Source organism: Cottoperca gobio, chromosome 14, assembly GCF_900634415.1.
Source record: "Cottoperca gobio chromosome 14, fCotGob3.1, whole genome shotgun sequence".
NCBI classification, from domain to species: domain Eukaryota; kingdom Metazoa; phylum Chordata; class Actinopteri; order Perciformes; family Bovichtidae; genus Cottoperca; species Cottoperca gobio.
Genome location: NC_041368.1, coordinates 15707691 through 15730036, shown reverse-complemented (window position 1 = coordinate 15730036; position 22346 = coordinate 15707691). Strand labels below are relative to the sequence as shown.

At 38.9% G+C, this 22346-nt stretch overlaps 4 protein-coding genes and 2 non-coding genes across 7 annotated transcripts; all 6 read left to right on the top strand.

Moving 5' to 3' along the window:
• Nucleotides 1–1079: 1079 nt before the first annotated feature.
• On the top strand, nt 1080–2863 carry mrps17 (mitochondrial ribosomal protein S17). The gene is made up of 3 exons (XM_029447448.1): nt 1080–1235; nt 1941–2084; nt 2328–2863. Exons 2-3 carry the CDS (start codon nt 1962–1964, stop codon nt 2649–2651), a joined length of 447 nt encoding a protein of 148 aa, XP_029303308.1. The 5' UTR covers nt 1080–1235; nt 1941–1961; the 3' UTR covers nt 2652–2863.
• Nucleotides 2864–3475: 612 nt separating this feature from the next.
• On the top strand, nt 3476–10247 carry LOC115018487 (protein NipSnap homolog 2-like). Its single transcript, XM_029447447.1, has 10 exons — nt 3476–3630; nt 4751–4878; nt 5038–5083; nt 5194–5288; nt 6782–6852; nt 7393–7533; nt 7657–7688; nt 8264–8358; nt 8677–8760; nt 8943–10247. Exons 1-10 carry the CDS (start codon nt 3539–3541, stop codon nt 9005–9007), a joined length of 849 nt encoding a protein of 282 aa, XP_029303307.1. The 5' UTR covers nt 3476–3538; the 3' UTR covers nt 9008–10247.
• A 1097-nt stretch (nt 10248–11344) lies between these two features.
• Nucleotides 11345–18227, top strand: cct6a (chaperonin containing TCP1, subunit 6A (zeta 1)). Its single transcript, XM_029447444.1, is given in 14 exon segments — nt 11345–11598; nt 12456–12519; nt 13033–13167; nt 13288–13461; nt 14166–14269; nt 14393–14663; nt 14986–15068; nt 15497–15593; nt 15694–15841; nt 16471–16481; nt 16483–16605; nt 17074–17176; nt 17672–17744; nt 17853–18227. Coding segments are annotated over 14 exon segments (1596 nt in total). The 5' UTR covers nt 11345–11461; the 3' UTR covers nt 17926–18227.
• Nucleotides 12212–12347, top strand: LOC115019489 (small nucleolar RNA SNORA22). The gene has a single exon (XR_003833492.1). It is a non-coding gene; the product is annotated as a small nucleolar RNA SNORA22 (small nucleolar RNA).
• LOC115019488 (small nucleolar RNA SNORA22) lies at nt 14760–14897 on the top strand. Its single transcript, XR_003833491.1, has one exon. It is a non-coding gene; the product is annotated as a small nucleolar RNA SNORA22 (small nucleolar RNA).
• A 1085-nt stretch (nt 18228–19312) lies between the features above and the next one.
• On the top strand, nt 19313–22346 carry sumf2 (sulfatase modifying factor 2). 2 transcript variants are annotated; one of them, XM_029447445.1, is made up of 9 exons: nt 19313–19548; nt 19624–19771; nt 19863–19977; nt 20400–20444; nt 20553–20703; nt 21021–21076; nt 21342–21426; nt 21640–21781; nt 21869–22346. In XM_029447445.1, the coding sequence occupies exons 1-9, from the start codon at nt 19491–19493 to the stop codon at nt 21969–21971; spliced, it is 903 nt and encodes a 300-aa protein (XP_029303305.1). In that variant the 5' UTR covers nt 19313–19490; the 3' UTR covers nt 21972–22346. The 2 variants fall into 2 exon arrangements, with proteins under 2 accessions (XP_029303305.1, XP_029303306.1); XM_029447446.1 differs by having other exon boundaries at nt 19627–19771; nt 21869–22009.

Here is a 22346-nt window from a genome sequence, read left to right as displayed (position 1 = left end):
CTCTATCCAGTGATCTAAAGATCAAGAGTTTTTCTCTCATGATAATATGTTATGAAAACTAAAGGTCATTCTTCTAGGATAAAACGATCATTGTAGAGCTGCAACGATTAGTTGACTTATTGATTAGTCAACCGACAGAAAAGTAATCGCCAACTATTTTGATAATCGATTAATCTGTAAAGTAATTTTTCAAGCAGAACATTTATTTATTAATTTCAATCAAAATTCTTCCTCATTCAAAGAGAAGACACACATATGATGCTTTTTGGCTACAGGTATTGCAATGTTGGTCTGTCCACCACTTTAATGCAGACTGAAATATCTCAACAAGTATTGGATGGATGACATTTTGTACATACATTTATGTTCCCCAGAAGATGAATTGGATCCCAGGACTTTTCATTTAGCGCCAACATTAGATCAATATTTCAATGTGTCCAATACTTTGTTTTATGACCAAATACCTGATGAATAAATCATGGGATCACCTGGATCTGATATTATCAGATCAAATCACTGTTAGCCAACGCACAGCCTCTGTGCATGCTAACATGATAAAACAACATATCGCTATATCAAGATAACAAAATACCTGTACGTTATTTTGATAACCTGATATAGCGAGAAAATATAGCCTACTTGTAATCTTGAGACTACATGAGTTTGTATATTTCTGTTGTTGATCCTCCTTTATCCTATAGGATGTAGGTATTACATCAGTTACACTTTTTGTCATCAGGTGGTTTGAGGAGAACCATCTGCAGCTCAGTATCACACAGGCTGCAACATGGTAAGAATCCATCACACCTGTCCTGTTGCACAGTTCTTTCAGTGGTATGAAGTTCCCCCTCCATGTTTAGAAAGTGATGTTTGCTACCATCTCGTGGCCAAAGTGAAAGTTTCATCAAACAGACGAAAGCCGATTGAGGAAACAAAACTGCAACTTTAGTTTTCTTGCTGAGGGACACACATCGACCACACATCGACATTTTCCCATCATAATGTAAAGTCTTGAGATATGATCAATGAATGTATCGCTGTGCGAAATATTGCCGATATATTGTTTCTGATTATTTATCACAAGAAGAGTAAGCTCCAAGCGCAACGAGGGACACTCGCGCTGTCCCTCGTTGCTAGCCGTAGTTTACGTCATCAGAACGAGACGACTTGAGCGGCATGTTGAAGCCTCTGAAACATTTCTGACCTTCTAAATTATTTTCTTTCAAGTTGTTTCGGTGAGTTGGTTGTTTACATCCTACCTTCCTTTTAAATCTGTATGAATGTCAAATAAAGTCGGTGTAATTTGCAATTCCTGCTTTTTACTAAATGGTGGTTGTGAAGTTAAATCTAACATTAACTGCACAAGGCTAACAATGTATTCCCTGTTTGTCAACCGCCTGTAATCTGAAGTTTACACAATGGTATTGTTATCGATTATTAATGCAATGTTTTAGTTTTACATTCATGTAAATACCGATGGTCTAATAGTCAGCGCAAAGGTTCAAAATGTTATGTTTTTTCTATGGTTTGCTCAAACTGGTGCTATGCTAACTGTATGACTGTTAGACCTTTCAATACTGATTGATCCAAATCGCACAAATTAAAGCGTTATAGATGCCAGTTATTTTAGGATATCTAGACTTTTAGCATCAGTGACAGCTTAGAAATCACTTCCTTTTTTTAATGCTTTTTATTATTGCAAGCACATCATTTTATTTCCAACTCTTGTTTTGTTTTTTATTCCTGTTTCAACCATGTAAAGCACTTTATAAATGTGTTTTGAATGGTGCTTTATAAATACTGTTTATTATTATTATTATGTCATGACATTGTTTTTTTTTTTTTTTTTTTTTTTAAAGGAATTGAGCCTTCGACTGATCGTGTGTCAGAAAATGCCTGGGGTTAAATGTTAACTTCTCTTGGTGTCCTCTGTATTACAGGGTTGAATACAGCTTCCCAGAATGGCGGTCAATCATGCAACCCTCCATGCCAAATGGATCATCGGCAAAGTAATAGGGACCAAGATGTACAAAACTGCCAAAGTGAGAGTCACAAGACTGGTGCTGGACCCTTACCTGCTCAAGGTAAACCTTTTTAACAGCGTTGATTCACTGCTGGTGTTTACAGGAAGGATGGGTGTTATACCGCCTACTTTCCAAACAAGGAACCAAAAATATATCCATCTGGTCATTTATATCATGTGCTAGTATTATATTAGAAGTAATATTGGGGAATGGTATGGGAATGGTACTTTCAGATTGGAGATTGATTACTGTACAGTGACTATGTCGTTAAATAAGTCTAATGTTGTCTTTTCTTCCCCATAGTACTACAACAAGAGGAAGACCTACTTTGCCCATGATGCTTTGCGACAGTGCACTTTGGGAGATATTGTCCTTCTCAAGGCTCTGCCAGAGCCCAGGTCCAAACATGTAAGGCATGAACTTGCTGAGATAGTGTATAAAGTTGGTCAGGTTGTTGACCCACTGACGGGAAAGTGCGTGGAAGGAACTAAGTTTATGGAGCCTCTGACTGACCTTCCACTCAGCCTGGGAGAGGATGAGACATTATCAGAAAAACTGCAGGAGCTCAACATCTCTGCTGCCTCCAGTGGAGCTGATTCCCCACCAACACAAACTCCCACTTCATGATAGAAAACAGCATTCTTTATAAGCAGTAATGTTAGCTTAAATGTCACTGTGCAATTACATTTCTGTTTCAGGTGTTCATGTAAATATAAATGTATAAACCAGTCATCAATATATCAATTAATGTGGAAATTGCATTTTCTTTGCTACCTGCTAACGTAGTTTTGAATTCAAGACAAATCTCTGAGGAATTTACAATAAAATGACAATGAGAACGCATTGTGTCATTCACAAACATGTGGGCATAATGATCATATCTGCTTACTGTCAGACCAAAGATCCACGTTTGAAGGACATTGCAATCAAAATAAAATATTGCCATTAATTATAGTCCAAAAAGGAAAAACATTTTAAATGATGTTAAGTTTGTGCTTTCTTTACCTGGCATTACTATTATGTATTTATTAAGTCTGCTCTAATTAACTAACACTGTAAACACAACAGGATGTAATTTCTTCATACATTTGATCAGTCGCATAGTTTATCCATTCATTGAAATGTGTGTGTGTGTGTGTGTGTGTGTGTGTGTGTGTGTGTGTGTGTGTGTGTGTGTGTGTGTGTGTGTGTGTGATGACACAGAAATAGTGCACTGAATGAAAATGTACCTGTATTTGGGTCAAGCTTTTATTTTGAGGCATGTGTAAGAAAACATGAATGACAACAGGGCTATGTTTTAATCAGGTGTGTTCAATCAAGAGCAAGTTAAAAAATCAAAGTTATGCAATGCACTTAATTAACTGCTGTCTGTTTACACTATCGGCCCCCTGGTTGTTACGTTAACTAACACACACAGTTAACACAGGGTTACTTAATGTAAGTACCGTCAGCTCCCCCGGGAACAGCCCGGATTGCAGAAGTCAATCCACCTGATGACAGCATTCAAGTGAAACATGGCGACCCGACTCCTTCAAAGAGTGGGCAAAGGCCTAAAACAGACGAAAAATGGGCTTCAGACAAACTGGCAGGTCACGGTTGTCGTAAGGTTAGACTTTTGCAACTGTTATTTGACAAAGCAGATGTAAAAATGCTACTTAAAGTACGTTTATCTACCGTAGAGTTTGACATCAATGACGGAAGTCCAGTAGGCTAGGTTGCTAAGCTAACGCTAAAGTTACGTTTGAAACGTAGCCAGCTTTAGCCCTCTAGCTCTAAACGTGCTAACTTTCTGCTAATGCTAATTATTACCCTGCCGCTGTTACAAAGTTGTGAAACGGCTCGTGGAAACACGTATTGTTGCGTACTTCAGAACTGTGTGTAGAGTTGTAGATGCCATGTGCAGAAATAATACAAAATCACAACTGAGTTTCTGTCAGTCTAAAAACTTCAAGGTCAAAATGAAATGAATCGTTGCACAGCACTACTTGTTTTGATGAGTGATTGACCCAGTTTCTTGCTTGACAGGTGTGTGTCCTAAACATAGACTGTATGTATAAGGTCCTAAACTAAGCAGAGCAAAATGTTTGCAACTGAAATGAACTGAAAATGATACTTGAATGCACTGCGTAAAGTAACAGTGTTTGTCAGAGGAGTGCTTCCTGATCAACAACAGTTGTCAACCATTGCATGTAGTGCTTGTCTGCACGTTTAAATCAAGTGTATTATCAGAAAATGAAATACTACTCATGTAGAAAGGCTGCTTAGGAGTTTATGGAGACTAATCCTCGGGTTATGTGCAGTGTGTACAGCTTATAGCCTTCTCTGAGCTGGAGTTTCTTTCTAATGTCTAAAGATAATTGTACAAAGTTCTTAGTTTGCTGCAGACATCTCTGACTAGTATGCAATGCAACCTTGTGTGCTTACAAGGACCTCTTTCTGGTTAAGAGGAACAAGACAAGGCAGTTTTATTTATATTGCACATTTTATTACAAGTAAACTTGTTATTCTTTACATTAAAGGAATACCAGTAATATGTACAGCAGTAGCCCAACTAATTCTGGATTTATGCTGATATTGATAAAAGAGATTTAATAATCCTCAACAATATATCAGCCAACGTAGGGTTTTTAACACAAACATATAGTGTAAACATTTACATTTAAGGATCCCTTCATTGTTTAGCAGAAGAAGTGACGTTTGTATCCAACGTATTTGTTTTACCGCAGGAACCTCTCAGCTTTCCGTGAAGACAGCTGGTTCAAGTCTCTGTTTGTCAGAAAGGTCGACCCCAGAAAAGACGCTCACTCTCATCTGCTCGCCAAGAAGGAAGACAACAATCTGTACAAAATACAGTGTGTGTATTGTTTGTGACTTGCTGTGACTGTTCTGGTGATACCTGACTGCGTGATTTCCATGCTTTTAAAATTGATTTTAAAATGTTTTTCTTCTAGAATAATCTTAGGATAATCTTAGATGGTGCATTATCGACTCATGTTTTGTTGTTTCCTTGCAGTTCACAATGTCAAGCCCGAGTGCCTTGATGCTTACAATGATCTTTGGTAAGAAGTCCCTGTCTCGTCACTGACTTCATTCAGATGTCTGGTCAAGCGGCTGGTTTTGTAAACAATACAGATCGTGTGTGTGTGTGTGTGTGTGTGTGTGTCCTTAGTGCGGACATCTTGCCTTCCATTCACGCTGACCCTGAATACCCCTGTGAGCTTGTGGGCACCTGGAACACATGGTACGGAGAGCAGGATCAGGCAGGTAAGCGCATGCATCCAGCTTCACGTCTGAATGTTACCGTACACATGTGCAAGTGCTAAAACCGCTTGTGAATTAAATAAAACATAAACTTCCTTTTTCAAGAGAGAAATCATGAATTAAAAAACGCAGACGAGATAGTAGTGCTCAAAGGATCAGTTGATTAATCAATCAACATATAATGAATTGACGACAATAATATATTACGCATGCAAGTCATTTAATAAGCAAAACCGTTCTGGACTTTGAAGTGATGGTTAGACGAAATAAAGTTTAGAGAAGTACCCTCGGGCTCAGAGAAATATGATAAACCTTTTTATTCTTTCATTTTTATACAGAAGCACATTATTCGATTAGTTAAAAAAACAAAAGCCCTACAAGATCCAAAATGATTTAAACTCCTGATTGAGGTGAACTCTTTAAGAGAATCGCATGAATTAAGGGAAATATTATAATATATATAATATGTACATTTACTTTATATTAAATATAGTTTAAAGTTGCGCTGCATTGAGACGCTTACAGGCATCAGTCAGAAATACGTTTCCTTTAAAAATATTTCCCATTATGTCAGCGACCTGCAAAGGATACGTTCATTAGTTTCTGCTGCTGATGGGGAAATGGAGTGAAAACTGTTTATTTCTCATTGCAGTTTCCTCCCGAGCGACACCACCCGGCACTTAGACAGCTTTTATATTTTAGTGAATGGCTGTCTTGTACTTTTCCTGGCCGCTGTCCTTGTGGGGAAGTTTGTCGTGCCTCAGTTGTATTCTGCCTCTATTGTTACAGCACAGTAATATTAGCAACCTCAATACAAATAATTTTGTTTCATACTGTAGGAAACCTATTGTCCTTACTCTCTAAGGGATACTTGTGTCGTTTTAATGTTCAGTCCGGTAAAATGTGCAGTTTTTATTACTTTCATCTTGATCACTGCATTCAGAATATTATTGACCTGCCGTGTGGTGGGGTTTTTGGTACTGATCAGGTTTAGCTGGTACTATCTCATGTGCAGAAGCAGAGTAAATGATGGAAAGAACTTTTGCATTGTGTCGTTTTTAATTGTAATAAATGTGAATATATTATAGCAGCCAGTGTTGTAGTTGTTGTTGTTTTAAAGCAGCATTTGTTTCTCTAAATGAGTAAACTGACAACCCCTGACTATTCCTGACTTTCTCATATTATATATAATGCATAACAAAACAGTAGGCTACAGAACAACTGATCAACTTTACAATTAACCCAAATTGTGAACGCAAATACAGCAGGAAGTTATTGTAAAATTTAAAAAATAAAAATTAAAAAGTCCTCGCTGGCCCCTATGAAGCTTTGGTGTCCCTCACTGAGGGCCCAGACCCCTATGTTGAGAACCAGGGGTCTAGGGAGATAAACAATTAAACTACAATTGTCTAAAATAATATGTTTCCCAAAGAAATACAGACACACTGAGATATATCCGACAGGTGCATTATTTTTTGCTCTTCTGCTCCCTCTAGTTCACCTGTGGAGATATCGAGGAGGATACCCGGCTCTCACCGAAGTCATGAACAAACTCCGGCAGAATAAGGTGAAGGGTGCTCGGAGTAGTTTGCTGGTCGGTGACGTGTAGGCCTCCCTCTCTGGCAGTGCACCCCTCAAATTACATCCACAGACCATTTTTATACGCATATGTTTCACCATCTTTATGTGTGATTTTACAGCTTTTTGCTGTGATTATAATTTAGGTGCTATTATCTTTCAAGCTTATTTACAGAAATATAGTATATTTGTGGTCGATCTGATTTTAGTGCGTTGATACTGAATGCTATCCTACCAAAACAGATGACAGATTTCGTCCCACGCAACAACAAGTGTTCTCTAGTTGTGTTCGTTGCTGCAGCTATTATAATACCTCAACCTGAGAAGAGAGGATTTGTTGTTCCAGGTGTATAAAATGTTAACGCACTTAAATGGTCTGATCTCAGCTGATAGTCTGCAGCCGGTATAGCTGACCAAACTGTCCTGATCTATCCTGCTATCTGAGTTGAATATTTCCACAGATGTATTTGTTGTTAGGCTGAGGCAGATTCACAAAGTAACGCGTTGCTGTTGTTTGTCGTTGCCGTAGGAGTTTACGGACTACAGGAACGAGAGGGGGAAGATGCTGCTGTCTCGTAGGAACCAGCTGCTGCTGGAGTTCAGTTTCTGGAACGAACCCGTCCCTCGTCCAGGACCCAACATCTACGAGCTCCGATCATACCAACTCAGGGTACCTCCAAAGAAAATGTTCTAGCTTCCTCCATTTATGCATGAATATATGTTTTTCTTTATTGCTGTAGTTAACAGTCAGACAACTTGTTTTCCACTCCACCTCTTCACATTCTTATTTCAGCCAGGGACGATGATCGAGTGGGGAAATTACTGGTAAGTAATAACATTCTTAATTTTTCTCCCTTCTTTTTAAATGCAGTATAAGAAAGTCATCAAATTGACTCATGCACCTCCTCTTAGTGTTCTATTTGTGGAGCTACCAGTGTTATGTACCATTTAAAACATTTCCTCACTACTATTTCATTGGTTTTACAGATTGTAGCAGATGAATATGAGTCAACGGTACTTTTTGGGTACACAATCTATGCATGACTCCTAAGCATGACAAGATATATCTCGCATCATTTGTAAATCTCAAGCATAATTTACCTATTTAACCTGTACTTAATATACGTACGTATGTGGTTTAAATTGATAATGATGACTGGATAATTTTCCTCCTAATGTGATGAAACCAAACATGCTTTAAAACGAGGTTCTTCACACGAGGTTGTAACGTCTAAATTTGATGATTTGATTTGAAAGAAATGATTGGGATATCTGTGAATGTCAGTATTATTTTTAACTTATTTCTAATTCATGCTGATGGTTTAATCGATACAACCGTTCAATCACAAGCTGTGTCACACGTGTTTTTGTATGAAATGTAACTCTTTGGTGCTCTGCAGGGCGCGTGCGATTGAGTTTCGCCAGCAGAAACACGAGGCAGTGGGAGGCTTTTTCTCACAGATCGGCAGTCTGTACACAGTTCACCACTTATGGGGTGAGCAGTGTTTCTCAGTTTAAGTTCCAGGCTTTTTTATATTAGGGACATGTTTTGAATATAATTGCACAAGTGTGCTTATAATATGCTCACCAGCTTCCTGTGTGCATCTTTGATGTCTCCGCAACATTTTCTCCACCAAGTTTCTGTGTTTCTATTCGGGGAATGTAGCACATACGTTAAGGTCATGATCAACAACTTAATGCAAAAAGTTTCAGAATTCAGCACTTTTCTACGAGCGGGCACTTTTTAGGTAGTTTATGTTGATTTGAATAAAAACTATAAACCCAGCAATATGTTCTTTTTCTCATCTTTCAGCTTACAAAGACCTTCAGTCCAGAGAAAACATCAGAAATTCAGCCTGGCAGTGTGAAGGCTGGGATGAAGTTGTTTATTACACAGGTATGTGAAATGTTAACCAAATGAAATAAGATTGTTGATTTGTCCAGGCTACTGCAGTGCGTGTGAACGGATTGTCCAATTTTCTGCGTAACTGGATTCCTCCCAGTAACCTGTTTATTTCACACAATACTGTATGACACAGAAATCTGTTTCTAAGGCCGTTGTTTCTTCCCACCCTACAGTCCCTCTTATTCAGAACATGGAATCTAGAATAATGATTCCCATGAAGAAGTCGCCCTTGATGTAACCACAAACACCGGGGAACCTCTCAACAGCCTGCTGTCCAACCATCAGAGCGTGCACTGCCAGGGAAATCTGCATAACGTCAATATGTTGTTACAGTTTTTGTTTTCTTTTTCTTCTTTTGTCTCTTTGCTCCATTTTTCAGTGTGGACCTAGACATTCTTATTTACTGATCCATTAATGTGCTTTGTGGAGACAAAATATAATGTATAATTACTCGTAAGCCCAGTGGCACTAGCATTGATAACAAATCAAAAGAAATTAACTGCCTCCAGTATCTCACAACAAAAACACTGCATCCACTGCTCAGTTTGTTATCAATGTGAATTGGAAAAGCTTCTTTGAATGTTACAGGTGATGGTCAGTTTTACAAAGAGGAGCATGCTGTTAACAAATCAGTGTTCAAGAATAGACAATGAAGCTGATGAGATAGAGTCCTGTGTTGTAGGGCCACAACCTGCCTCTAGCTTTTTATTCAGTAAAAGTTCACCAGTACACTCATTCAAAAACTGTGACCTAATGTTTACATGGCTTTGATCCAGCCAACTGATTATGGTGTGTACCAGTTATTTGTTTCAAAAATAAATTGGCTGCATGAAAGGATTCAAAGCAACAGAAATTATGAAGACGCACAGAAATGAAAGTTCAAAAACACACCACAGAGTGTCAGACTAGTCAGAACAGGAAGCTAGACTTTGATCAAGAGGATAGTCTGTTAAAGTCCACTGTATACCTGAAGACGATGTCCAGCTCTTTGGGTGATGATGTGCCGAATCCGGCAAAGTTGGAATTTTCCTGTTTTTTGTCTCCTCTGTTAAACTGACCACATCTCCATATTCTGTTCTAACTTTAACATCATGACACTTCTGCCTCTTCCAGATGTGGAGAGGGGGACAAGATTATTCAAATGATTGATTTCTGCAGAGCTAATCATCTACAAAACTGTACACTGACAGGTTTTACCGATCCCTCTATCAAGCAATGAATGCCAAGTGGGTGACTGTGTGCTCTAACTGAGATTAATGTTTTTTTTAAATGGTGAGATTGTAGATATACATAGTGGGTTTATTGACCAAGCCAGAGACATGGTCAATCCTGTATCTGTAAATGAAGTGGGGTATTCTAAACTATCTGATGTTGATAAACACAGAAGAGGAGTAATATCATAATGTGGTATATGTGAATTGCAGTGCTTTAATAAGATTAGTTGTACATATTTAATTAAACTTCTGACGGAAAAAAAAGTCTTGGGCTCTTTTTATCATGTATTTTTGAAACTATAGTAAACGTTTACATGTTAGACACTCGCAAAAGTGACGTAGGCGCGTCGTTTAGGGTGTGATTTATGCTGCCTTCACTGTATGTCGGAAATCTCTCAATCCTTCAAGCCCACAATAATCGTCTGCGACAAGGTGATTGATCATTGCGTAAAGTTCTGTTTTCCAGTTGTTTATTCTTGAGGATGGCAGTTTTCCTCCCCAGAACCAAGTGAAAGCGAAAAGTCGTTGACAAATTATAGTTCAATGTAAGGAAGACTGTTGTAGCTTTATCATTATTAGCTACAGATTTAATTTATTTGCAAATTGTACAGAATCTGTTCTACCCAGAAATATCAAAAACAAACAAACAAACTAATTAGATCAATTTAAACCAAGCAAACGTTGCAATAACATTTATCAAACAGTGACTTGTGTGCCTTAGTAGCAGGAGTTTGATTGAATATCTCCAGAATCGTTGCCATTAAGAAATAGCTCTTTAATCTCACTCTTTTTTACAAATGAATTCAGTTGTTTTTTATAATTTAAAGGGGTTTATTGTCATGAAAGTTTAAGAAAAATTTAAAAAGCATCAAAATGCAATTTGTCCAAATAATCTGGACAGTATGCAATAACACTAATAAAACCATAAACACAACATTATGATTGATAACTATTATATATACAGCATATTTTATGCATGCAATTTGTGTGTGTGTGGAAGTGCATATCTGTCAAACAGTGAACACATTTTCGATTGCCAATTTGTAGTACTACTCTCCTTTGTTAAGACCTGTCTCTGCTTTGTACCTCTGAACATAGAGATATATCCTGTCGATTTATAATCTCATTTTAAGACCAACAATTGTAATCTATTTGGAATTTTAGTGTCTTCTTTCAAATGTTCCAATACCTTTATTTATATTGCGTTTTACCCTGTATTGTCTCTTTCTCCCATAATGGTAACACTGGGTTAATCGGATCATTCAGGATTAATTGTGCGCTAATATGAACGGGGAGTTTGAAGCTTTCTAAAACCCGTAATGTCCGAGCTTCGACTGGTTACTTAAAGGCAACACGAGAACACGTGCTGGATTCTTCTGGAAACCGACTCTCCTTTCGAGAGCGCCGGAGCCCGAGCAGTGTGAACTCCCTTCCAGCGTTACTTTTTACTTGTACTTTGCTGGTTGAGCTGCTTCACCATGTCTGCCGTGAAAGCTCTGAACCCAAAAGCAGAGGTGGCCAGGGCCCAGGCTGCCCTGGCTGTTAACATCAGTGCCGCCCGGGGGCTCCAGGATGTGCTGAAAAGTAACCTGGGACCGAAGGGAACCATGAAAATGTGAGTGCACCGGAGCCCTTTGTGCAGCATGCGCGCTAAGCTAACTTTGCTAGGTAGCTAACGTTAATGTGTGTTGCAGTTCACTGGTAAACTGTCTGCACATGTAGCACTATAGGCACCTGATAATGAATGTATTTGAACATTGCAAAGCATTCCCCGTGTACGAATGTGTCACCCTCCGCCAGAAACACTTTTTCGGTCATTTAAGGCCTCCACTGTCTGCACGGATAACGGGTTTTAGCGGCGCACGTTGCCCTGCCCTGTCATCGTCACGATCCGCCTTGACTACCATCTAGCTAACGTTAGCATGTTAGCATATAACGTTAGCATGTTAGCATATAACGTTAGCATGTTAGCTGATAACGTTAGATCGTCACAATAAATCTGTTAGGACTCAGAATCGCAACGTTTCTGTTAACGTAACTTTGTCGTTAACTAGTTTGCTTAATGAACTAAGATATTTGATTACTGTTAGTTAACGGTAATTATTTCTCAGCGTCATGAGGATTATTTCAGGAAGTTTAGTCAACAGTTAGTGAACAGACTCAGAAGATGGTAATGGTTGACTGAAAACAAACTTTTCTGAAAATGAAGGCCTAATCAATCCTATTAACCGCACAGAGAACACCCAAGGGTGCTATCGTAGCTCCCCTTGTCTCTTGTATCTGTGCCAGAGTAAACCTGCTCCGTACCTCTGCATTAGGAGAGTCCCCTTCTCCCCTACATGTATTCAACGGATCAGAATAAATAAACGTAATATCGCTGAACAATTGGTAAAGTTTAACTTTATATAAATCTGCGGTGGATTGTTAGCTTTGGTCAGTTAACATTAACCCTTCCCTGTTGCTGCTACACAGGCTTGTGTCTGGCGCAGGAGACATAAAGCTGACCAAAGATGGCAACGTCTTGTTACACGAAATGGTAAGTAAGTGCTGAGCTGTGAATTAAATGACCCTGTCCGACTGTCTTGGTCTTTTATTGTGCTTCCTTGTCATTGTTGGAAGTGACCACACCCCTAATTTATGTGGGTTCCATTTAAGCCTATATTTATATTATTATTTATCACAGTTCCATATCAATATAAATTATTGAAACAAATTTGAGGGGAAAGTTATTTGACGATTTTTAAATTGATCAAGAGTATGGTTTTGAAATGATACTTAAAAACACAAATTTATTAAAGGATATATCGATGACAGTACACAAAGTCTTGCACCCCCCAGTCTTCAAATTGATTTCCAAGTGCTGTTAATGTGCAGTAGCTCTCCATGGACTCATAAATATCGGCTTCAGTAACTAGACTATACTTCTGACGAGATATTTGAAGTCCCCTCGGGCTCTGAAGTTGTGATTGACATTAGTTTCTGCAGCCCTGTTACCCTTTATTAACTGAAGGAGATGATGACTGACTTATTATATTGTGCCCTTATCTAGCAAATTCAGCACCCAACAGCATCACTCATTGCAAAGGTTGCCACGGCGCAGGATGACATCACAGGAGATGGAACCACCTCGAATGTCCTCATCATCGGCGAACTGCTGAAGCAGGCTGACCTCTACGTGTCGGAGGTAAAAGACAAAGGCTTGTCATTTAAAAGCGCTAGTCACAGGCCTGTCTGGTTATCCACCCAGAATGTATACCATGTTTTTGTTTTGCCTTCCATAACTCACTTTGTTTTCGTGCTGCAGGGTCTTCATCCCAGAATCATTGCCGAGGGCTTTGAGGCGGCGAAAGAGAAAGCCTTGGCTCTTCTGGAGGAGGTGAAGGTGACTCAAGAAATGGACAGAGAGACCCTCATCAACGTAGCACGCACCTCCCTCAGGACCAAGGTCTACGCAGAGCTGGCCGACCTGCTCACTGAGGTGAGACCTGAGAGGATGGTCAACATTTGACCCTACGGCACCAAACTGATTGCTTTCTTTGTTATTGATGCACTTAATAGACTTGTTTATCTATTTAGCTGTAAACTTTCAAATAATGACAAATGTCCCTCATAAGCTACCACAGCCCAAAGTTATGTCCTGTCAAATAACTGCTATGGCAGTAAGCTGATTACTATTTTTCATTAGTTGGTGTGATAAAGGGCTGCTACATCACACAGACATCAGCTATCGGTTATTTTAGTAATCAAGTATTCTACTGATTATTCCATCAAGTGATCGGATAAGATATTCCCTATGCTTTTAAAGAGGAATAGTAAATATACAGAAGAGAAAATAATACTGGTCTCTTAAAATGGACAACTAATGTGTCTATTTAGAAAAATCAATGTTTTTAGTACTTGAATGGCAGACACTAGTATCTGTCAAAACAAACTCATTTCTGCATTTAAGATCCATTTTACATTCTGGGTTTTAAAGAAAACATTCTCTAAAATGCAAAAACTTGAAAAAAGGAACACTTCTTGTAGTATGAGATGCTGTAACCTTTACTGATTAAACTAAGAGGATGTGTGGGGGGATTAAACAAAGCTTTGATCTGAAGAATCTGCATTCTTTTTAGTAATTGAGTTACACAGGTTACTTGAGGAATTGTTTCAGCCCATGTGTGATACGTTTCTGTGCAGGCTGTAGTAGATGCTGTGCTGGCCATCGCTAAACCTAATGAGCCCATCGACCTGTACATGGTGGAGATCATGGAGATGAAGCACAAGACCGACTGCGATACACAGTGAGTTTTAATAACTGAAGACTCGAGAGAGAACCAGATGCAACTCACCCCCTTACTGATAGTGGTGCAGGGGTGCGTAAGGGTCCCAGACGTCTAAAGGTTGTTGCTTTATTTCTTTCTCAGGCTGATCAGAGGTTTGGTGTTGGACCATGGTGCCCGACACCCAGACATGAAGAAGAGGGTGGAAGATGCCCATGTGCTGACCTGTAACATCTCTTTGGAGTATGAAAAGACAGAAGTCAACTCCGGCTTCTTCTACAAGAGTGCCGGGGAGAGGGAGAAGCTTGTGGCTGCAGAAAGGAAGTTCATTGAAGATCGTGTGCAGAAAATAATCAGCTTCAAGAACAAAGTCTGTCCCAATGGGGAGAAGGGCTTTGTCGTCATTAACCAGAAGGTATGCTTGAAGCTTTTAAATTCTATAAGAACACAAAGGATTTTATGATTCTCAACACATTTTAAGTGAAAATGAAGGCCTAATCAATCCTATTAACTGCACAGGAGAACACCCAAGGGTGCTATCGTAGCTCCCCTTGTCTCTTGTATCTGTGCCAGAGTAAATCCTGATCTGTACCTCTGCATTAGGAGAGTCCCCTTCTCCCCTACATGTATTCAACAGATCAGAATAAACCCTAATCTACCTGAAACTGACAATCACAGTGAAATATTTCTTGAATCGATGAAGAATAGAAGTTTCATGTTTTCTCTGTATTGTGTAGGGTATTGACCCATTCTCCCTGGACGCACTCGCCAAGGCAGGCATCGTAGCCCTGCGCAGGGCGAAGAGAAGGAACATGGAGAGGTAAGAAAGTAACATATTTTCCTTGTTGCCAATATAAGTGGCCTTTTCTGTACAATGGAAATGTTATAGTCACTCTTTTTTGGCGGGTGCAATGTGGAGAGGAGAGAACAGTAATTGCCAGATAACGGAAACCCTGCCATCATCACATCACACACTTATTTTGTCGGGGTGTGGCATGTTATGTCCATTGCTTTTACTTTATTCTAATATGAGACATCTCTGCCTCTTTTGGGCTCATTAAACTTTTTGTTTCTCTTAATTTGTGAAAATTAAGGCTCCCAACTAATTATTATTTTCATTATCGATTTAATCTGCCAATTATTTTCTGTATTAGTCATTTGGTCCATCAAATGTCCAAATGTCATTTGCCATTTTTGCATTAAAAGTAGTTGGCGATTATTTTATATTGTGTGTCTTTCCCTCGGCAGGCTTACCCTCGCTTGTGGTGGTATTGCCATGAATTCAATTGACGACCTCACACCCGAGTGCTTGGGATACGCTGGGTTGATTTATGAACACACACTGGTGAGTATTTATGTGACTTTCGAGTGTATTCTTTCATGCGTTTTTATTTTATTTTTTATGTTGAGGCAGAGTTGTTAATCACCCCAAATCCTATTTGCAGGGAGAGGAGAAGTACACATTCATCGAGGATTGTGGGAACCCTCGCTCTGTTACCCTGCTGGTGAAGGGACCCAACAAACACACCCTCGTACAGATCAAAGATGCCATAAGGGATGGTTTGAGGGCCGTCAAGAACGCCATAGAGGATGGTAAGACCATCTAAAATGTTACCATGCGTTTGTGTAATTTGACATGTTTTATGGAAATATGATTTATTGCAGCGAAAGTGGTTAATGTTTATACACTTGCCGTTTTTTAAAATTGCAATTTAGAAAAGGAATGTCAATTTTCTAAAATTTTCTCTGGGTTTGGATTTCCTGTCTAAAGAGACTCTGCAAAGCCCTTTACCACTTGTGTCATGCAAGTCAAATGTCTTTAGATCCACTCAACCAGATTCATTACCAGAGATTGTGAGGTTCCATAAACTGTCATTAAGGGAACACTAGCTCCGCTCCAGTCATTACTGTTCATTGATCTTGGTTTTCAGAAAATGAACTGACATTGTGGTTCTTTTGTAAAATGCAGTTGATCTCATCTGCACAGCGAACACCCGGGGATGCTAACATGGCTCTCCCTGGCCTCTCATGCCTGTGCTACAGTGACTCTGGTCTTTTTCCTCTGCATCAGGAGTGTTTCAGTCTCTCCTGCATGTATTAGCTGATCAGAACAAACTCCCCAGTGATTTCATTTGGTTATATACGCATGGTTTTGACTTATTGAGCCAAGGCAATTATACGTGTGTTTTCTGAGAATCTACTTTTCCTCTTCGTCTCTACAGGTTGTGTCGTGGCCTGGCGCAGGTGCGTTTGAGGTGGCTCTGGCTGACGGTCTGATGAAACACAAGCCCAACGTGAAAGGCAGAGCCCAGCTGGGAGTCCAAGCATTTGCAGATGCTCTCCTAGTCATCCCCAAGGTGAAGGATTCTCCCCAGGCTTTCAGTGTTGGATTTAATATGAATTACACTTTATTTGATGGGGACTGATGCATTTTAACATAGTTCCAATACAGAGCATGAAACTGATGCACAAAGAGTTTACAGCTAATTTTCAACTCCTTGGGCTTTTACATGTGTAGTTAAAATATACAGCTTTCAATGTCATAAAACTACAATACACTATGAATATAGAAAGACAAAGTTCACATTACATATTGCACAATACAGATAAACTAAGAACATTGGTAATTACTTACTAATTATGTACAGTAACTTTGTTAAAATCGTGTGACAGCTCATTATGCGCCATGTTGTGTCATTAAGTGTATTGGAACTCTCTTGCTGCTGCGTTATGCTACTGACGATATCTGGTCCTCAAAGCAAAGTTACACATTAGACAGAAATGTTCAGTCCCTGTTTATTTTAATTATGCATCTTCCCTTGTAGGTTTTGGCTGTGAACTCTGGCTACGACCCTCAGGAGACCCTGCTGAAGCTGCAGACAGAGTACAAAGAGAGTGGTCAGCTCGTTGGAGTGGACCTCAGCACAGGTCAGAACACTGTTGATATAAGATTTTGTTTTGCAGTATATTGCTAGAACTCCACAATGCATGACTATCTGCGTTTTTAGTTTTTCAAAGCAGCAATCGTAACATGAGACTTTTAACTTGATTAAGTTTGATGTGCTTTCACTTTCAAGTTTAATTGAAGTTTAACTGTAAAAGTGCAGCGACTGAGCCTTTTTAACACATTGAGCATCAAGTACATGCGGCCATCTCCACTGAAAGCGTTTTTGACGTCTCACAGAACAGATGCGCTTCTAATGTTTCAATCCACACTGCTGCCGTAGGTTAGGCTTTTCCTCAACTATCAAAAGGCACTATGAGGCAAACGTTTCCATAAATTATTCAACTCCAAGGGTCTCGCTGTTATGGTTGTCTTAATTTGATTAAAACTGTTCTGTTTGAGTGATGGCGTATTTCCTTCTTTAGCCCCTGAATACTTTCCTTTTTTTTTTAAACTTAAATCCTCTTGTTGTTCTTCAGGAGAACCCATGGTGGCAGGAGAAGCAGGCGTTTGGGATAATTACAGCGTAAAGAAGCAGCTTCTCCATTCATGGTGAGATTACACATTTCTAAACTGTACAAGACCGACTGAATATTTGAAATTCTCCTTATGCATTGTCTCCTCATAAATCACTTATGTGGCTCTTCTTTTCCTCTACAGCACGGTTATCGCCAGCAACATCTTGTTGGTGGATGAGATCATGCGAGCTGGCATGTCTTCTCTCAAAGGTTAAAGGTCAACTGAAGAAGCCGCAGCTATTGTCATACTCATAGGGATAGTTGTTTACCTCCACGGTGCAACGTGTTCCCGCTCTAGGAACTCTGAAGCACACCAGTCTGGTGGACAGCCCACTGTAAACCCCACGGCATCCATCAGTGTCAGTCAGAAACCATTGTTATGCTCGTCACAGGTTTTTTTCATGGATTTTGTTAATGCCTCCCTCTGATTGGTTTATTTATGAGATTTTGTTAAAAGCACTGACCTCTGCCACTCTGTTCTGTTTCTACCCATTAAACATTTTCTTGGCTCTTGAAAGATGTGGTTGTTGTTTCTTTGAAGAGTAATTGGTTCAATAAATGAAATTGCTGACTCCGAGAGAAACTGCTCAACCTCAAATATACTTTTTCTGCTTGGAAGAATGCACGAAAGTCATGAAGCACTTCCGGGATAAGCTATGTAAATAATAAAACACAATGTAATGTCAATATATTTACATAAAAGCCATTGTTTGGTTTTTGAACTTGAGCTTTACTGATACTAGCTGTATTTACTTAAGAAATACATTTTACACACAACACTTAAAAGCTTGTAAAATATGCATTAAGAGATTTAACTGTCCAATTTAACTTCTGCTCCATCAGTTACATTAGAATGCTTCTCACACATGAAATGCATCAGAAATAAAATCCTTATGTACCTCTACTTGATAAGAGGTAATATTTGTTCTATCACTACACATATTTACTTACTGATGACCTGTATGTATGAGCTGTAAAAACCGTTCTACTGATTGCTTTTGTTTTTGTTTTTAGTAAGAATGCACGTTTTATTTGTATTTGAAGGTTTCTAGACCTTCATTTAGTATAAACAAGAAAGAAATTGCTCATTCTAGATTGTTTATTCGATGAAGATTTTTATTTTATTTAAACTTGTGTTTGTAGTACAGTTTCTTCTAGGCTTTAATATATGACGTCAACTTGCACAAATATTTATCAGAGGATGTTAAGTCGTTTTAGTGTTAGATAATCTTTAACTTTTTGATGTAACAAACGTCCTTTTCCATTTACATGAAGAGTTTCAGTTATCAAATTGTTGTCCATTTAAGAATGTATCATCACACAAAGCGGTATTTTATTTTATTTTAAATGGTAGAACTTTGTGTCATTGTGCAACTTCAACTTAAAGTAGATTTGTTTTCATCTTGTGCGGACAAGATAAAATATCTTGAGCAGAAAATTAGTTATTATTAAACTTGGTCAAAATTAATTGTGCGCACAAAATTAAAAAAGTTCTGCTCACGGGACTTTAGTGGCTCAGTAAATATCGTCCATGCAGGAAAAAAACGAAATGTGTTGAAGTTTTAGAAAAGCGGAACCTTTCTTATTACACGGAACCTGTTTATCGTTGAACCCATTTCCGCTTGCGACCGTGAAATCTGTCCGACAATGTTAATGTTACCATTAAATCGAAGTTTGAGAAGTTTTGCTGTTCGTTGACTCTTAAATTTGAATTTGTTAATAAAGCTATATATACGTGCTTAATGTCAACATATTGATAACTAAAACTAGCTTGTCAAAAATGAAAGTTAAAATAGCGTTCTTGATATGTGCGGTGTTTTTACTGGCAGCGGCGGCGGGTAAGAAATCACATTTTTAATTTATGAACATACCAAAACACAAATGATCGAGACATGTTTCTTTCCGACACACAGCAGCAGATGAGATGCTGAAAATATCCGGAGGAAAGATGTTAATGGGAACCAGTGCAGCTGATGGGAGAGATGGGGAGGCCCCCACCAAGGAGGTTGAACTGCAGCCTTTTGAAATAGACAAATACCCTATCACAAATGCCGATTTCAGGTAATCAAACATGAAACTTGATATTAGGGTGTTTGATGTTGAGTAAAATAGTATACAACCAAACCACCGACTTGGCCTTGTTTCATCACAGAGACTTTGTGAGAGCACAGAAGTACAAAACTGAAGCTGAGACGTTTGGTTGGAGTTTTGTGTTTCAAGATTTTGTGCCAGAAGAGCTGAAGAGCAAAGTCACTCAGAGAATTGAGGTACTGGGATTTAGATTTTTGATTTGGAACATAATTGTTAGTATGACATCATTTGACCATTCATTTACCATTTAAATAAAGTGGAAAAGCCAATACATTTCCTGTTTGCAGCTTCTCAAATGTGATTTGCTGCTTTTCTGTGTTTTTTTATATTATTTTATGGTTTTGAGTTTGTCGGGCAAAAAAACCCAAAAATAGTTATGACTTCACTGTTTTTTTTTCTTCTTTTTTTTTTTTTACATTTTACAGGCTTAACAATTAATTATCCAAAGTCATTAGAAACATTACAAGAAACATTTGGCTCCTTGCTACACATTCTGTTAGTACCCTATTGTAATACACTGTGTAGACTTTATGGATAGCAATTGCCATTTGTAAGGCTGTCTTGTGAATAACTTTTGATTCTTATCTTTCACATCCAGTCTGCTCCTTGGTGGCTGCCTATAGAACGGGTGTTTTGGAGACAGGTGAGGTGACATGTGAATCCCTATTTCTTTCTTTCTTTTTATTTTTATTATATCTCATAGCATTCCTTCATTTCCCGCCTTTCACTCTTTTGACCCTCTACTGTTCAGCCTGCAGGACCTGGTTCAGGCATTCGGGAGCGCCTGAGCTTCCCGGTGGTTCAGGTGAGCTGGAACGACGCTCAGGCTTTCTGCCAGTGGAGGGGCAAGAGACTCCCTACTGAGCAGGAGTGGGAGTGGGCTGCACGAGGGGGGCTGCAAGGTACACCGTTTATTCTCTGAAAGCATTCTGCCACGAATCTTTGCATGGAAACTATTCTTTACCAATCAATACATTGTTTTTGAGAATCAACACAGTATCACAAAACATATAATAGCGATACTCAAGTGTATCAATATTTTCTTAAACCCCCATGTTCTAACCTTTTGACAGTTTGTTTGCATCTACTGTGTTTTAAAGCTTCACAAGTCAAAGACAAAAGATGAGAGACTAGTTTTCACAACCATCTTGCTCCTCAATTGGTGTATGACTTCATTGTTTGCTGTCCTCTTAAAATTGTCCTCCCTCTTGTGTTCCAGGTCGTACTTTTCCGTGGGGAAACAAATTCCAGGCCAACAGAACCAACCTGTGGCAGGTCAGCCAAAAACAATAATACGTTGACATGTGAACATTTTCCAGATAGATTACTTTATTGAACTAAACATACACATTTGGGTGCAAAACTTATTGAACTTTACAAGACCAATCTAAAGGGAATCAGTAATGCGTTTGTTTGTTGTTATACACCATGATAAATTGACAGTATTGCTAATTTGTGTTAACAGAAATACTTTTGAAAAAATAGTGTATGAAATTGAAAACGCATGCCTTGAAATAACTTGATTGTCTGTGTGTTTTAGGGATCCTTTCCAGAGGGAGACACAGCAGAGGATGGATACCATGGCGTCTCTCCCGTCACAGCTTTTCCTCCTCAGAACAGTTTTGGTAACTGTTAAGTAAATTAAACATTAATGAGATGATATAAGATTAAAAGTGCTACACGGGGACAGAAATGTCTTTTGTTGAAAACCATAGATAGGAAATAGGTGTGATCAAAATGTTAAAACCAAAGACATTCGTGGCCTTGTAGTATTCTGAAGGTTGACTCTTGGTGTGTGCTTCTTCATAGAATAAGTGCGATGCTGATTCTTCTTGCAGGACTGTATGACATGATGGGAAACACATGGGAATGGACATCAACACCCTTTCCAGCAGCACAGCCAATGTTCGTGCTGCGTGGTGGCTCCTGGATCGACACCGTGGATGGTTCAGCCAATCATAAGGCACGAATCACGACCAGGTGAGTTAAAAATACTACATTTTCAGACTCTGAGCCTGCAGAGCAACTGTTCTGACTGACTGATGGATATGATTGTGTGTCCTGCAGGATGGGCAACACTCCTGACTCTGCCTCTGATAACCTGGGATTCAGATGTGTTGTCAGCGATGGACAGAAACAAGGGAAGAAAAAAGACAAGACTGAACTGTAGCGATAAACAGAGTAAGAAATATGAAGTGAAGGACAATACTGCTCTTAGGAACCAAACAAAGAACAAGAAGAAAGCAAGGGACCAATTAAGTATCAATGACTAACAATGAGTTTTAACAATGATGATGGTGTGAGTGTAGACACAAACTGTATTTCTCCTGTGGAGAACTTTAGATTCTTTTGTTTTATGAATTATACACAAACATACTAATACCTTTTTATGTTCAAGAAAGAAAAAGTATTGCAAAGAAAGAAAAGCCCCTTGTAACTGTTTTTCCAAAAGCCGATCAGTTTACAGGCATGACTGAAGAGACTTGTTGTCTCATCGCCAAATACACTGACAAATAAATAGGACACTCTTTGACTGTCAATGGTA